The sequence below is a fragment of the Apium graveolens genome, chromosome 5 (assembly GCF_009905375.1).
Source record: "Apium graveolens cultivar Ventura chromosome 5, ASM990537v1, whole genome shotgun sequence".
Taxonomy (NCBI): Eukaryota; Viridiplantae; Streptophyta; class Magnoliopsida; order Apiales; family Apiaceae; genus Apium; species Apium graveolens.
This window is the reverse complement of record NC_133651.1, coordinates 314,498,216-314,516,444: the sequence shown is the minus strand read 5'-3', so window position 1 is coordinate 314,516,444 and position 18,229 is coordinate 314,498,216. Positions and strand designations below refer to the sequence as shown.

Below are 18,229 nucleotides of genomic sequence, written 5' to 3'. Positions count from 1 at the left end.
AAAAGATTTTGATTTGAAAGAAAGATAAAACAGATACTCACAGAGGAGGGAATAATGACAAACTGACTACTCCTTTCAAAAAACTCATTTTCTCTCCCCTTTTAACAAAAATACATTTCTTTCAACTACCCATTACATTATTTTGATATATTTTTTATATAATTTATTTTAACTACCCATTACATTATTTTTATACTGTTTTCAAATTCAACTTCAACCAATTAACACTAAATTTTAGGATGATGTTTAAAAATACCCATTTTTGGGGTGCAATGACTGAAAATACCCATTTCCAAAACACATGGCTGAAAATACCGTTTTGGATACGCATTTTGTAATTGGGTAAGTGTAATACGCATTCGAAAATTGGGTATCTAACAAAATTACTAAAAATACGCATTTGTAGTTCGGGTATTACCATTGAGATACGCATTTGCCAAATGCGTATCTTAAAAAAAAAAATTAAAAAAAAAAAATGAATACCCATTTGACAAATGCGTATCTAGTACAAAACACGATACCCAAATGAAAAATGCGTATCCAAAACGGTATTTTCAGCCATCCACTTCCAGAAAGGGTATTTTCAGCCATTTGCACCAAAAAATTGTTATTTTTAACATTTTTTCCTAAATTTTATATCATTCTTATACTGTATAGTTAATTTTATTACTATAGTACAAAAGTAAAGTTAAAGTAATAAAGTATTTGGATATAAATGAAACAAATTTATTTTTAGTAAAGGAGTACAAGGGCAACATGAGAATATATATAAAAATTCTAAAAATTGAGTGTTACACCAAATTTGGGGTAACTTTGGGACAAAAGTACATTTATTTCGACTCACGGCAACAATCAAGAACATCTCCAACCCATTACATTATTTTGAGGAAAATGTTATTTTCAGAGCAATTTTCTTATTTACAGAGCAAAAAAATATTCACTTATTTAATTAGATTACGTAATGTCGTGAAGTTCTCGAAATGGTTCAAGTCAGGGCCCTGTTTTTTATAGACCAGCCTTGGTCCTATTTACCACAACAATAAAAGAAACCTTATTTAACTAGGTACACAGTTGAAACCAGTCTCACGAAAAAATGTCCTTAAAGCAACAATTACATTGCATAATTTCCTCTTGTAATATGAATATAGTACGCCAGAGTTCCATAATGCATTAAAAAAATTCAAGATGAAGTACAAGACGACATCAATTTTAAAAAGAAACAGGTTACAATTGATGTAATATCCCAAATCTTTATTATATGAGCTTCTAAATATCATTGTTGGCTTTAATTGAATATGGTGTGTGTTTTCTGATAGGGTAGATGGTCTCTATGTGAGTATTTGTTCTGTGGATTAGATAGATTGTGCGTCCTCTTTCTTTTTGTGATTCCGAGGACGGAATCCGTTTAAGGAGGGTAGATTGTAATGACCAGGACTTTTCAAAATTTGTTTATTATTATTATAAAAATATTTAATCAGACGTTAAATGTGAATTATGTGAGGGATATATTTTGTGAAGTTAAGATATGTGTGAAATCATGTTTATTTGATTATATGATGAATGGTGTATTTTATTTTTATCTATTTGTCGAGTTGTGTTATTAAATCCTATTTATTAGGGGTTGTTGTAGTGTTTAATTTCTATAAAATTGTGTATTGTCCATAAAATTATTTTTATGACTTTATAATTTCATTAAATAATTATAAATATTTAGAAAATTTAGAAAATAATATTTTGGCAATTATTGCTTTTTAAATGATTTTTTGTGTGAATTAAAGTGGGATATTTTTATTAATTTTAAAAATGATTCAAAAATAATGAAAATTTTATTTTATATGTAATTAATTATTTTAGGATTTTTAAATTATTTTGGTATTTTTCATGTGTATGGTTGCCCGTGCATTTGTTCGTTATTTTGCAAATCAATCCGGGACCGGGCCCTAAAAAGGGGTACGTGTCCTATTTTCTAAAACGTGGCAGTTTTTAACAGTTCAGTTTATTTTTATTTTTACAAATTAACATCAATCCCTCTCCTGTTCTTCATCTCATCTCACGATTCTTCTCCATCTCTCTGCTCTCTCTCTCTCATTTTCTCTCGGCCAAGGATTCCACCACCGCTCAATCCTCACTTTTCTCCATTTTATTGCATAAATTAACTACCCATCCTCTTCAAAATCTATTCACAGTCATTTTGATAGCTGCGTGTAAGCATATTCGTGTGTATATATATATATATATACAAATTCGAAATGGGTCTTGTGATTTATAGTGGAATTAGATGTTAATGGAGATATGAGTGATGATTAAAGGTTAAAGGAGGAAGGGGTGGAGCCTTGGTAGAGAGAAACCCGTTGTTGGGCTCTCATCGGGCCTGCTATCGCCGACAATGAACTCGGCGGCATAAATTATTATTTGGTTTAGGTTGATTTTTGCTTGTTAATTATAGTTATGAACTTGCTAATTGATTTTGTGTAGTTTCGAGTTGTGTAAGTCAATACTTGGTTGAATTTCGATTATATTCTTAGACGGATTGAATGTCTAAATGACAACTACTATTCTTGATTTTATAAAATCTGAAATTTCAGTTGGTACGGATGATTTCCGGGTTTTTAGATTTATAACAATGGTGTAGTAGTGTGAGTTTTGGTTCGTTAAGTGATTATGGCTTGACCCGGTTAATATATGTTTAAGTTATAATAGTTTATGGTGGTTTTAAATTTGAGTCTTGGCATTTTGAGTTGTTCTACAAAATTTTCAGATTTGTACATACTTATTTGAAGGATTATTAGTGAGTTATATGCATGATATGTTGTGAATTGTGTTGTCAAGTCCGTTTAGAAATAAGCCGAGTTCTTGTTAAATTCGTAGCTTTTAACTAGTTCATCGTATGATAATGATTTTGCACTATCTGGAAAGATAATGGAATTATCTACAATTTTTATTATTTGTGTTTTTCCAAATTCGGCCTGCAATTATGATAAAATCTGCCGTTTGTAAAATTTGTCCTGTTATTTCAGTTTGATACATCCTGACTTCAAAAATTCGTAGTAAATTCATTATTTTAGCTATGACTTTAAACTATACCAATTTGCAAAGCTTAATTCAGGATCTACAATTGTTACTTATAGTTCATTAACCAATTATATGATTTAAGAGTCTCAAATACTAAGTTACTTGCGAAAACAGGGTTGAATATGCTTGTGCAGCTGTTTATTTTAAAGTTTCTGAATTCGTTACTTGGTCATTTTAGTGAGCCTTACCATTTTGGAAAGGTCGTGAAATATCCTACAACTTTTATGTTTTAAACTTTTCTGTTTATGTTCATCTAGGTGTTGTAAAATATCATTCTTTCGAGACTGGTTAACTTAAATTTTAGGTTCGGAAGCTATTTTGTGAGTTATAACTTGACATGTGGTTTTGTGCTCATATATGTGATTGCTAGTTATTGTTTAATAGATTAAATATATGAACCTATAGTATAGAAGTGTTGGTTAGTGTTTTGATATGTGTTTTCTAGTTTATTAAATTATAGATTTAAGTTAACATACTTGATGACATACGTGACTTGTGCACATGTACATTGACTTGTTATTTGTATATGTGATAACAACGATATGTTTTATGAAAATACATGTTAGTATATGCCTATTTGAGATTGAGTTCCGTTGCTAATTATTAGATTGTGATTTGAATATGTGTATAGTTACTAGTCTATGTGATATATGTGTGAGGTGATTTATTTAAGTGTTTACTCGAGTTGAATTGGTGATGCTAAATTATATAACTGTAAGTTCAAATATTATAAATTATTAAGTATACTTAATTGTTTAGGTGCCGCAAGTTTGGGCGGGTAATTTTTCTTACTTGTTTACTTTTATGTTGCTGCAAGTTGAAGCAACTTTATTTTGTATGGTTATAAGGTTAAATTGTGGAATTGAAAAACAGGCGGATAGTCCTAATTACGAATACTTCATGCCAAAATTTTCTTAAATTCTCCTGTATCTAAATCTATTTGACTTATTTGATTTCAATGATTTGAAAGTATGTTATGATCGTTAGTTGTAACACGTATAGGATATGTTTGGGTAAGAACATTGAAATGACTTGTGGGTTGTATTTGTGGTGTGGTTATTCAGGGTATTGTCCATATTACGAATATGTCATGCCGAATTTTCCGTAGAAATATTATCATAAGTTGCGCGTTCTTGTGTTAAATAATATTCTGAGTTGGTAGTAAGTTTTAAACTACAATGTGTGCTACTTGTTATGTGCTATATATATATATATATATATATATATATATATATATATATATATATATATATATATATATATCGCGAAAGGGTATAAATAAGATAGTCATTTCAGAAGGATACTAAAGTAGTATCTTTTTGCTTAGGATAGGATCGGGCATTAAGGGCGTGAGACCAAGCAAAAGAAAAGAAAAAGGGAGAGTTGCATAGTGGTTTAGTAGTTACAGATGATTCGAGACGAACAGAACCAGACGTTGGGGACTAAGACTGAAGTTGGATAAGATTTCATATCAGACCGCAGTAACCACATTAGCGACATATCAAAGAATTAAAAATAGGAAATAATGACGTCTTGAGAAAGCATCATGAGATATTTGTGTTATTGCGAGTGTGTATGATTGCTAAGGACCAAAGGCAAGTATCCCTATCATCACTTATTGTTCAAGTGATATTTATTTTAAATCCTATTATGCAAGTATTACTTTCCCTACTTTCAGTTCAAAATAGATAAATGTTTTACATATCGTTGAGTTAAATGTTTATTATGCAAGTACTCTTCTGATATTCTATGTTCAGAATAGTTAAGTGATTTTACTTATCAAATTAATGGATTTATAAATGTTTTGGATTTTGAGAAAAATGAGTTGGTTTTGCGAGTATTCCTGCGCAAGTAAATGGGGGAATAAAAGTTTATAAGGGTGTCGAGTATTATGACCCCTTTCAATAAAATATTTTTAAGATTGGATGGTTGCGTAAGAGGCCGTGGCGGCGGTCCAGCGTGAGCTATGTGTTATACAGGATATAACACCTTACTAGGCCGATATGTGCCTTGGGTACCCCTGTGTTTAGTTGGATATGCTTCGGCATACCGGTGTTGCTCCGCGGCTGATCACCGGCGGCAACACACCGTCGTTCGAGGATTCCAATCTAAATTATTATATTATTTTTTATAATCTTACAAGGAATGATTTATTAAGTATTTTGTTTCCGGATAAAAGATGAAATGCGGTTTTGATTCAGTTTCTGATTTTGAGGATACTTAGTTTGTTGTTAAATATCAAAGGTGGTATTAGTACAGATGATTGGTGTTGACTTCTGTATGGGATGTTGTGAGCATCAAAGCTCGTAGTGATATCTAATTTGATATGATAACAAAATAAGTATTAATTTTAAGAGTTCGGTTTTGATTAAAGTTTACGATTCAATCCATAATCATTATTTCATGTTAGAATTGTTTACGATATTTCCGTAAACACTGTTTTACGAGTTTTATTCTCGTCAAGATTCAAAGTATTGCTGAAACATTTCACTCAAAAATATCAAAATGGTTTTGAATATAATTAAGGAATCAATTATGGGGTTCCTCAACTAAAATTTTATGATTCAGCAATTATGATTTTAAATGTTCTGTTCTAATGCAGATGTCGGGTTTATATCAAAACGACCTTATATATATTACAATGATCTTGCTGAGCATTTCTTCAGCTCATACTTGCCTATTTTTTTAAATTTAACCTCCAGTGAGGATTAGCTTGCGCTGTTCAACTGCGTAATTTAGGGAAGCAAAGAAGAAGCATTTGAAAGGTGGCTGATATAGGGTTTGCGGGCTAGTGTAAGTTTTATTGTATAAAGTTGTTTATATTATATTATATTATAGTTGTGTATTTTATTTGGGCATAGTATACTTCATTTCGAAGTTATACTAGTGGGTTTAGTTTTGAGTTGAAATTTGTTGAAAAGAGTTTTAAAAGAAAATGAAAAATTTATTTGTGGAACTTGGATTTCTTGTTTCTAGAACTGTAACCTTAAAAGATCTTGGATTAGTTTGGGGTCATTTGTGCTAAATATCTTCCGCTGACATTTAATTATTGATTAAATAGGTTGATTTGGATTGAGTTTTTATAGTGATGACCAAATCCTCTGAATGGGGGCGTTACAATTGAGCCTTATTATAAAAGTGCATCCTATAAATCTATAATTATTAATTTATATATTACGTGGGACTTATATGTATTAATAAAAAAAATATTATCTTATAAATTTTGTGAATGATTAATTTAGCATAAAGGGCCCGACTCGGGGTTACGAGAAATTATTAATTTAACGAGATTATTAATTTATCGAGGTTTAACTGTAACATTAAATAGTATAAAATAATATATGATTGACACTTGTACTATTAATTGTATTTATTACGTTATAAGTAATATTATAAATTTTTGTTGTTAGGTTTGATTCGAACATGAGAATTTGTTTTTGTCTTTATAATAATTATATAAACATTTATTTTGGAGGGATTGATTATGAGAGTCTGGTAGTGCATTATTTTAATATTTGAATAATGTTTGACGTGGGTGGAATAGAACCTGTGAACTTACCAAGGATCGAACCTGTGAAGTTATTGGGAATCAAACCTGTGAACTTATTTGTATAAGTAGTAAGTTATTAATAGTTATATTAATATTTGTTGTTATATAGATTCGAATTTGAGAGTTCGTGTAGTGCATTATTTTAATATTTGGATTCAACAGTTCTGATCATTTGATTAAGAAGACCCGACAGTTATTGAAAGGAATAATCATAATGGAGATTGAACTAAATTATATCTCATTTCGATTATTATATTTTAATTTTAATTTAAATGAATATAATATTTTTATTTTAATAAATAACTATATATGCTCCAATAAAGAAACATTTGCAAGACTTGATCATATTTCAAAAATCAAATCAATCTTATATGAAACTAATACAATCACACGCCTAAAAATCGAACCCAACTCACACACCTATCCCTTGCTTGACCTCTTTACGAGACAAAAGTGCAAGGTACCGTCCTATTTTTAAATTAGAAGTATATCAAATTTTCATTTATCACTATCGGCTCAATTTCCTTTGCAAGTGAATTCGAAAGTAGCTTTCTTACATTATACTCCCTTGTCTCTATCATTTATTTATATCCGGGTTGAATACAAAGACCAAGTAAAATAATAAAATAGTGGTAAAAAGTTTAAAAAGTAAATAAAGTGATATGACTGATCAACTTTTTTATGTATAAAGTGGGTACACTAGATGTGTTTTTTTATATTATAAAATTTGTATTATTTTTGAAATTTTTTTAAATTTAAAAAAAATGAAAAGACATCTAAAAAAATGTAAATGAATAATTGGGACAAAGTGAACACTAATTTTTCTTCACTTTTAAAATTCGAGAGTAAGGAATAAAGCCCAGTGTACCAACACTTTATTGATTCAAATGCTCTTCCTCAATAATTCCCCCCTACTTCAATGAAATTCAATAAAAATATCGACCATTAATTTCAAATTCAGAAAATACAGCCACAATTTCAAAACTCATGTAAATTATAGTTACAAGAATGCAACCAGCTCTATTTTGAATCCACCACTATCATGATACTGAAATAGTGAATTGAAAGGATCCAAGATAAATCCGGGTATGGATGCAAATGCAATGATTTAGATTTACCAGGACCGTTGAGAAATAATTACTTGAATAAACAAGTGAAGCTGCAGGAGAAGCCGCGTACCTTTTTTGTTTGTGTCTTTTTTGTTCACGGGTTTTCACTTGCTCCTTTTTACGTACAATGAGATAATTTATGATTATACCTCCTGAGCCAGAGTCTATTTAGCTTAAATGTGGTTTAATTTGATTCACGTGTTTTGCAGGTCATTACGTGAGTGCGCGGTTTAATTTGGTTCACGTGGTTTGCAGGCAAGAGTATGTAGGGTTTACCCCGTGCATACCCGAAAGGTAGCATCTGCGGGTTACCTACGATAAAAATAAAATATTGCTGCCCGGAGAAACTCTGTCTAAAATCTTAAGATGCACAAAATTTTATATTTTTTAATACTTTTCTGAATTGTATTATATTTTTTGTTACGATTGATAATAATAAATACAACCAATATTTATAATAATATCAACAATAATATTTAAATTAAATAAATGAGGGTGAGAGGACTCGAATCCAAATTCATAACTAAACTGAGTTCTGATACCATGTTAAGTAGCCACGTCATCTTAAGTGTCAGAGTAATACACGAACATGACCCAAACATGATTTTATACTTTCTTTTCTAACAGAATAAAAACTAAATTTTAATATATTTTTGTATTAATATTTTATTCTTATTCTCGTCAACCTTATTGCAAATTTCATTTTCATTTTGGTTAACACACGTAGTAATATGTAGTAGCAGTTAGTGAGAAATCATGTTTAGTTACGTACCAGCAAAAATTATGTTTCATCAATTTTTTTAAATAGTATTAATAGAGACAAAAAAATATAAAAACAATACACTAAAACAGAAACTGGTGCATGAATCAGAGGATCCTATAGTCCATCACTGCATCCTGATAATGCATTATACAATATGAAGCACTCTTGTAATAATCAGAGCAAGAATCGGTTTGTATGTTCATTCATTCTAATAACCAGATTTAACCGTCGCATCAATATTCTAAATCACAAGTCGCAACGGATAAACAGATTTAACCGTCGCATCAATATTTTAAGACCTCGATATTGAGTAAAATTTATAATTTCACCTCTCCATAAAAAATAAATGTCATCTCATTTAGGCCTCGACATCCCGTAAAGAAGTAAAAATTATCCTTCCATTAGGTTCAGTAGTTCAAATTTGGAAGTGAAGTTTCCAACTGCATACAACAAATGTCAGTTGGAGTAGGAAACGTGTGCATTGACAAACGTGTCCGACACAAATTAAAAACGTTTCTAAAATGATGCATTAGAGACCCCGATAAGTATCGTCAAAATTTTGACACATGGGCTTCACTCCGTAACCAATTTGAGATTTAACCCCAAATTAAAGTTACCAGAATGCAGCCAACACTATTTTGAATCCACAATCATGATACTGAAATAATGAATTGAAAGGATCCAAGATAAATCCGGATGCACACATATAGATTTTGGATGCAAATGCCATGATATACAAATCCAGGAGACATTGTTCACGGGTTCTCACTTGCTCTTTTTCTTTATGTATCCAATATTGAGGTACGTAGAGAACATTTCAATAGTAACACTATGAGTACGTCTAAAATTTTAAGGTCAACAAAATTTTATATTTTTTAATAATTTTATTAATTATATGATATTTTTCGTTACGATTGAAATAATAAATATAACTAATACTTATACTAATATCAACAATAAATATTAAAATTAAATATATGAGGGTCAGAGACCTTCAATCCCCGAGTCTCCTCTGACATCATGTTAAGTAAATATTCCGTCTAAAATCTTAAAGTTTGAGTAAGACCCGAACATGATCTTATATTTTTTTAAGGGAATAAATATAAAGTTTTAATATATTTTTGTATTACAACATATTCTTTAAGGGAATGAAGAGTAATAATAGGTTAGGGTCCAGCCAAATAAGAGAAATTGTTTTCTTAGGACATAATAATAATAATAGGAATAATGGACCAAAATGTCATTTTTGAGTGTTAAATGGTCCAAAATGTCCTTTTGAAAATAATGGTCCAAAATGCCACTTCATAATGGTATTTCGTCTTCCGTTTTGTTTTTTTAATTTTTCTATAATGTGCAAAACGTTAGTTGAAGTAGCGTTTTGGCGTTCAAAACGGTACATCATATAGAGTTTTGTACCAAAACGGTACTTTATCTACCGTTTTGCGTATAATTTTTTTTTTAAAATGCCAAAAAGTTACACGAAGTTCCGTTTTATGTCTTTTGCATAAACGTTACATGATGTATCATTTTGAAGTGACATTTAGATCCATTTTTAACCCCCAAGTGACATTTAGGGCCACTACCCTAATAATAGTGACACAAAAAAATATAAAAAATTGTTACAAAATAACGTGATATTCATGATATGACAATATGAAATAATTTAATTAATGCCACTAATATAAATACGGGGTCTGTTTACACACATTTAGCAAATAAAAATCAGACATGTAACATTTTATAAATATTTTGGAAATTAATTTTGCACCCCTAATATTTTCCCCTATACTCTCCCCAAATCAAACAAAAGTTACATTTTCCACTTCTCAACAAACAATACACTAAAACAGAAACTAGTGCATGACTCAGAGGATCCTATAGTGCATCACTGCATCCTGATAATGCATTATATGCTGGTGAAAATACAATGCTTCCTTGTTAAACCAGTTGATCATGTCTTTAAATTCCAAATTTTGAATCAATTAGCCTGTACAATATAAACCACTCTTGTAATTATCAGAGCAAGAATTGGTTTGTATGTTCATTCATTCTAGTAACTGTGTTTTTGTGTTTCAGATTTTCTACTTCCCTAATCTCTTCTTGCAGATCTCTCATGTTTGATTACTTTTGCTAAACCTATTTATCACGTGGGCCGGATATACAGATTTAACCGTCGCATCAATGTTATAAACCACAACGGATAAACAAATTTAACCGTCGCATCAATGTTCCAAAGCCTCGACATCGAGTGAAAATTATAATTTCACCTCCCCTTGAAAAAACAAATGACATCTTATTTAGGCCTCCACATCCCGTAAAGAAGTAAAAATTATCCTTCCATTAGGTTCAGTAGTTCAAATTTGGAAGTGAAGTTTCCAACTACATACAACAAATGTAAGTTGGAGTAGGAAGTAGCCAATATGTAGCTTGTTCCCCAACTAATTTTCTCAGTGATATCACAACTACAACCATACCTTTTTTTTAAAAAAAAAAACTTGACACGTGGGAGTAAAAATTAATATTTTGCTTGTTATTACAAAGTAAAATGCTAGGTTCTCGAATTGGCTCACAGAATCATTCCCAAATATTCACCTATACTATGTATGGTTGGTAATTTTTCTAATAATAAAATATGACTGAGTCTGCATACGTAAACACACACAAATTAAAACTCGTCAAGTGTCATGCCACCGAAAAAGCTTGGAGAACCAATTCGGGTATCCAGCACTACTCACAAACGTGCAAAAAATAATCGTTACTCCCTCGGTCCCACCGGATTTTTTATATTACTTTTTGGCACGCTTTTCAATACTCGTTTAAAATATAATTTCATAATATTTTTTTAACTTTTTTTTCTGAATACAAGTTTTATGTTTAAATTTTTATTCAATTTTTTTTTAAAAAAATATTATGAAACTATAGTTTATATAAAACTCGAACTACTTAACGTAAACATCCTGTTGGAACGAAAGAAGTAACTTTTTAAGCAAAAAGTATTTATTAGTCATCTTCATAAAAACCAGTAGGAAAATTAGGCCAGCGGTCCCTTAAAACCAAAGCAAAGCTGCAGTTTGATTTTTGGTCACCAATCCATCTCAACCTACACTGTTTATAGTTTGTTCCACATTTCACATCCACACCTCACCTTCTTAATTTCTTCATCTACATTCTCTCAGAACATTCATCTCAGTTATAAATTGTTGCAGTAACAAAAAGAAAAGAATTATAGTTGCCATGAACAGTCTTTGCAACATCTTTCCTCACAAAATTTACAGCAACTCCAGGATTACTGCACTGGCTAGTGCTGCATCAGCTGCTGCAGAAGATCGAAACACTGATCGAAACAATCTGCCTCGCGTAACGCAGCAATCTTCGAATGCTAGCTCAGTGTTGGTAAGAATGGCAATTAGAATATCAAGAGCAAGGTGGTACAGTTTTTTAAGAAGAGTGTTTTATTACCAGAACAACATGCATGGATCTTCATCGTTATCGAATTCGGAGAATGTGCATGTTGGTTCGAATCCTTATAATACGTCTACTTGTATGGTACTGGAGTCTGTAGCATTGAGTATTCAGATTATAATTATAAGTTATACATTGTGTGTTTCGAAAGAAGAGAAGCCTGTTTGGCCTATGAGAGTGTGGATTTCGGGTTATGACCTTGCTAGCTTCCTGAATTTGGTGTTGCTTGTGTTTCGATATCGGCTTCTTTGTTCATGCATGCTGCAGAGAAGTTCTGATGATGATCACCAGAGGAGCCGAGTTGAAGAGTATTTTTCCAGGTTGGTTTTTATATAACTTTTACATGTTTGTACCTTTGAGTTTACTGATTACTTTTTCCAAGTTAGGCATCTTTTCGGAAACGAGTCCGTATAACACCCTAGTCCCACTTCGAGGCACGTGTGGCACTTCGTTAGTGTATAAGGTGTTAGGAAGAGTATTTATTTAACATGATCATATATTATCTTTAACATTTCCCCTAACCTGAAAGTCCATTTTAGGGCTTTTGTCCATAATTAACCGTGAGAATTTTGGTGGTGACCAGAAGTCGAAGTTGTGCCCTCTCTTATATCATGTTAAATTACCAGGTAAACCTTAAGGTGTTAGGAGGAGAATTTAACCAGATCATATATTGTTCGTGTTGGACATTGTGCTTATAATATCTTAAGGTGTTAGGATGAGAATTTAACCAGATCATATATTGTTCGTGTTGGACAATGTGCTTATAATACCTTAAGGTGTTAGGAGGAGAATTTAACCGGATCATATATTGTTCGTGTTGGACATGTTTGTATCAATTAGCTTATAATTTTGTGTGCAAGAAGCTAAAACTATAAATATCATAGGCAACTAATAAGGTGATATTGTGAACATACAGAAGACTGAATATGGTGAACAGATTCCGCACCTGCATTGAGCTGTTCTTAGCCATATGGTTTGTGATGGGCAACATATGGTTATTTGACTATCGATTCGGATCATCTCACAGAGCTCCTAAGCTTCACCTTCTCTGCATTTTTCTCCTGGTTTGGAATGCCATTGCCTACTCCTTTCCATTCCTCTTGTTTCTTTTCCTCTGCTGCTTCGTACCCCTCATCAGCAATCTCCTTGGCTACAACATGAACATGGGATCAATTAATCGAGGTGCATCCGATGAGCAACTTGCTCGCTTAAGCTGCTGGAAGTATAAAGACCATGTTCATCAAACTGAGGTTGGCTCAGATTTGGAGCTTGGAAATTTTATTGAGAATCAGGTAATTCACCGATGAATTTCAGTGCAAATTAATGTAACATCTCTTGCATGACATGTCAAGAGAAAAACATGTACAATCACAAAATTAATTTTTCTTTTCACAGTAACCAGTTCGTCTAAAACCTTAAGGTCGTAGAGGAAGGCCTGAACATGATCTTATACTCTTTAACAATATCGACTAATAAAAAGAAAGTTACTCGTAAACTTTCATTTGAATTGCTAATTAGTTATATAAATGGTTTAATATCTGTGCAGGAATGCTGTATATGTTTAGGGAAGTACAAGGAGAAGGAAGAAATAAGACAGCTGCCATGTTCACATACATTCCATCTCCAGTGTGTCGATCAGTGGCTCAGAATCATATCTTGCTGTCCTCTTTGTAAGCAACAACTTAAGAGATAGCCATTTCACCCCTAAGACAAAAATCAGTTCATACTAAGAAATAGATCTGCAAGGTGTGCAACGAGGAACGTCGTAAGAAGTTGCCAGGGCCTCGTACACAGTCCGAGTACAAAAGCAGAGAAAGATTATAAAAGAGTGCACATATATAGAGTAGAACATTATCGAACATTTAGATTCAGTTAGTGCTTATTTTTGCATATAACATTACTGCATTTTTTTGTGGTATACTATTTCAATTGTGTACAGTACTGAATGTTATATCAAATAAAGGTATAATGTGCTGGTGTTTTAAAACACTAATCAGTTTTTGCTTTGTATTGGACTGATATAAGTTTGAATCAAATCTTTTGGCAAACTTCAAGAAAGAAATAAAGCTGCGCTCTTTCACTTGCAGAAAAATTTGTATATCTTACTTCCATTAGTCGAAGAGTCCTTTTATCAGATTAAATTAAATTTATTTGGCCGATGACAGATACATGATTGAGCTTTTAGTCGTTTGTAGCAGAAACGCCATTAGTGAGTCAAGCTACCACTATATTTTGATAGGTTATCATTGAACCATCCATTTATATATAATAAAGTGGATATGAGAATGAACAAGGTCACTGGAGATGGAGGCGCAAGCACATTGTCAGAATTGCTTACTGCAATTTTATGGTTGCTCACGTATACCTCATTCAGCAGGAGAAGAATGAGAGAAGATTTGGCCAGAGGATGTTAAAGAGGGTATATCAGGGTGATAGTTAAAGTGATCAGTGAAGTCAGTTTGATCACAATATTTATCAGGGAACTGGTAAGAAAGATAGTAATCCGTCTTTACAGAATTGAAGGAGAGTCACTGGACAGTGTATACGGGAATCACTTGCTAGTTTATGAAGGATTTGCAGAGGCATTATGATTCTGTTAAAACTGAAGTACCGGAAAACTGATGGATAAAACAAGAATGTTTACGATGTTAAAGACTATAAGATCATGTTCGGGCCTTCCTCTACTACCTTAAGGTTTTAGCGTGATTGGTTACTTAACATGGTATTGGATTCTAACATACAAAAATAGAGGAGGGTAGGAAATGCACTTGACTTATTAGGGATAGTTTAATGAATATTTTGCTGACACTTTTGAAGCGTTGCAGACGAATGTAGTCCATATTAGAATCTGAATCTACTAAATTTTAGTGATCATCCCAGTTCAGTTGCATATATTCGACATTTCTGGTATTAGCTAGTTGTACTGTGCTGTAGATTTCAGTTTGAAAGCCCCTTTGGTAGGCAGAAAGAGCGATATGAATCCATTAATCTTATCGAAAGCTTCTCTTTCATGTTGAAAGGATCCTGGATGGCAGGCCTTAACTTGTTATAAATAACCTGTCTATTATTAGAAAAGCAAGTAACAAACATTCTAATTTTCATTCTGCAGACTTCATGCTCCCCTAAATTTCTCCAGTTCTTTTCTCTCTCCCTCAAAAACCAATCCGAAGAAAAGAAGGGAATGGACAACAGCTACGAGGAGAACGAAATTTAGTATAATACATATTTATACTTTCATGCCATCCAGCTTAAACATTGGGGTTATAATTTGCAATAGTTGGGCTACTTATAATTGTCGTGAGTGCATTTGGAGGCGGTTGCCATGGTGATGGGCGCGCACGTAGCCCCACTTGTGCGCGCTCCAACCCTCCCAGATCAAAGGACGAGCACGAATGGAAGATTTTTGAGAAGAGGAAGAAAATTCACGAGAAGGCGATGTACATTATCAAGTTATGGTATTAATGATACAGGACCGATAAAATTGTTGTTTTTGGTATTAGTTTTGTGGTCATGTGTGATCGTAGGAGCACAAAACACAAATGAACAAGCCCTTTTACAGTTTAAGAGCTCGTTGGCCAACGCGGATGAAGCATTGTCAGATTGGCAGCCTGGTACAGCTCCCTGTCCTGGGAATCAGCAACCGTCGTGGTATGGTGTGATTTGCTCCCAGGAAGGAGTTGTATGGGGCATTCAGCTTGAAAATCTGAACCTGAGTGGTGAAATCGATGTAAATGCCCTTGCTTCTTTGCCCCTCTTAAGGACCTTAAGCTTTATGAACAATCAGTTTGAAGGTCCCTTGCCTGAATTCAAAAAAATCGGGCCATTGAAAACGCTCTTCTTGTCTAATAACAAATTTGCAGGCCCTATTGCTGATGATGCATTCGAGGGAATGGATTCGTTAAAAAAACTCCATCTGGCCAACAACAAGTTCACTGGCAATATTCCAACCTCAATTTCTTCTCCTAGGCTTTTAGAAGTTAAGTTTGAGAATAACCAGTTTGAAGGGCGTATACCAGAATTCCCACCAGGGATCAAAGTCTTAAATCTTTCGAACAATAAACTCTCTGGTCCTATTCCTGATAGTATCAAGAATCTGGATCCCGACTCATTTTCAGGTCAGTACCTAACTAGACTAAATGTCGTACTCAATGCATTCCAAATTACAAGCTAGCTTCATTGAGAACAAAGTTTTTTAAGCTAATAGTTTTCAGATGCTTATATGTTGTTTTCTTTGAGACCTGAGAAGTGATATATGATTCTGTATGGTGCGCAATGCAGGCAACAAAAAATTGTGTGGTCCGCCTCTGAAAAATGTATGTTCTACTGATGCTCCAGCTCCAGCTCCGGCTCCTGCAGATGCAGCTCCTGCAGATGGAAACTCTGACAAGTCATCTTCGTCTCTTGGACGAATAATTGTGATTTTGCTAGTCTGTTTGCTAGCATTAGCTGCAGTTATTGTACTTTATGTAATGTACCACCGCAGAAACAACCATCAGACAGGAAGACTAGAAGAAAGTTCAATGCCAGATTCAGGTCCAAGTACTGCAGCTATGGAAATAGCTCCTCCTGCTGCTGCTGCTCGAGCTAAGAAGACTGAGCAAACACAACAGCACGGGAAGTTATCGTTCATTAAAGAAGACAGACAAAGATTTGAGTTACAAGACTTGCTTAGAGCATCTGCAGAGGTTCTGGGAAGTGGAAGCTTCGGGTCATCGTATAAAGCAGTGCTGATGGACGGACAAGCAGTGGTTGTAAAGAGATTCAAACAAATGAGCAGTGTTGGCAGAGAAGAGTTTCATGAACACATGAGGAGGCTCGGGAGGTTAAGCCACCCGAACCTCCTTCCCCTCGTGGCATATTACTACAGAAAAGAGGAAAAGCTCTTGGTTTTCGACTATGCATATCATGGCAGCCTAGTAGGCCTCCTCCATGGAAAGCGCAGCAAAGAAAATCCAGGACTCAATTGGCCAATGCGCTTAAACATCATCAAAGGAGTTGCAAAAGGATTGTGTTACCTCTACAATGAGCTTCCTAGCCTAATCGTACCACACGGTCACTTAAAGTCTTCAAATGTGCTTCTTGATAAATCCTACCAGCCCCTCCTAATGGACTATGCATTACTCCCTGTAGTAAACATGTCACAAGCTCACCAGCTATTAACAGCTTACAGGGCCCCCGAGTACTCTCAACAAGGACGAAACTCAAGAAAGAGCGACGTCTGGTGCCTCGGGGTACTAATACTAGAGGTTCTAACTGGTCAGTATCCTGTCAACTACATTCTTAATACCAAGGGAGATTTTGCAAACTGGATCAAAAACATCACCTCTGCTCTGCCAGTCTTGGAAGTCAGAAGTGTAATGAGCAGCGGTGTTCAGGTTTTCGATGAAGACATGAAGTCTACTGACAATGCTCGCGGAGAAATGGTGAAACTTCTCAAGATTGGCTTGAATTGTGTTGAGGCAGACATGGAAAAGAGACTGGACATGACTGAGGTTGCTGAGAAGATCATGTCAGTGAGAGAGAGGGATATTTGAACAATCCTTGTAAAATAAGAAAACATGCATTCATATCATTTGTGCAGGTTACATTGGCATCATCACAAGATAGGGAATGATGTGAAGTTGAAGGGTATCTGTGAATTGTGATTCTTACATGCATATATATAATTAGGTTCTAGTGTTTATGAATTTAATGAATTGTTTTATTGATAATTAGGTTCGGTTCGGTCCTAATTTTTTCAGAAATTCGGTCTATTCGGTAATAAAATTCGGTTCAGTTCGGTTCTTTTAACAAATATTTCGGTTCGGACCGAATAGACCGAATACACCAAATCATAAATACTATAATTTCATATTATATACATTTTATATATATATCTTAATAATTATAGTCATAATTTTTAATTTGTAATTGTATTTATAAACTATTAGAACTCTACATATCACATTACTTTAATTATATTTTAAATTTTATAATTTGTGATTTAATTTTTAATGAAATTTTCTTTTTGAAAAAAATTTCGGTTTTTTCGGTCCAAAAAAGCGAATTATTTCGGTTCGGTCCTGTCCATAATATAATTTCGGTCCGGTTCGTTTTAAAAAAAAATGACTATTCGATTTTTCGATCTATTCGATTCGGTCCAGTTTTGGACCGGGACCGGACCGGACCGGACCGAACCGGCCGAATGCTCAACCCTCGTCCCAACACGATGGTGGATGCTATTACGAATAGTTCGATATTTGGTTTGAAATGAAATTCTGCTCCAATTCGGTT

At 33.4% G+C, this 18,229-nt stretch overlaps 2 protein-coding genes across 2 annotated transcripts; both read left to right on the top strand.

Moving 5' to 3' along the window:
* Positions 1-11,655: 11,655 nt before the first annotated feature.
* LOC141659455 (E3 ubiquitin-protein ligase At4g11680-like) lies at positions 11,656-13,949 on the top strand. The gene is made up of 3 exons (XM_074466332.1): positions 11,656-12,276; positions 12,873-13,248; positions 13,503-13,949. Exons 1-3 carry the CDS (start codon positions 11,729-11,731, stop codon positions 13,647-13,649), a joined length of 1,071 nt encoding a protein of 356 aa, XP_074322433.1. The 5' UTR covers positions 11,656-11,728; the 3' UTR covers positions 13,650-13,949.
* Positions 13,950-15,117: 1,168 nt separating this feature from the next.
* Positions 15,118-17,648, top strand: LOC141723298 (pollen receptor-like kinase 1). The gene is made up of 2 exons (XM_074525095.1): positions 15,118-16,071; positions 16,235-17,648. Exons 1-2 carry the CDS (start codon positions 15,279-15,281, stop codon positions 17,488-17,490), a joined length of 2,049 nt encoding a protein of 682 aa, XP_074381196.1. The 5' UTR covers positions 15,118-15,278; the 3' UTR covers positions 17,491-17,648.
* Positions 17,649-18,229: the final 581 nt, after the last annotated feature.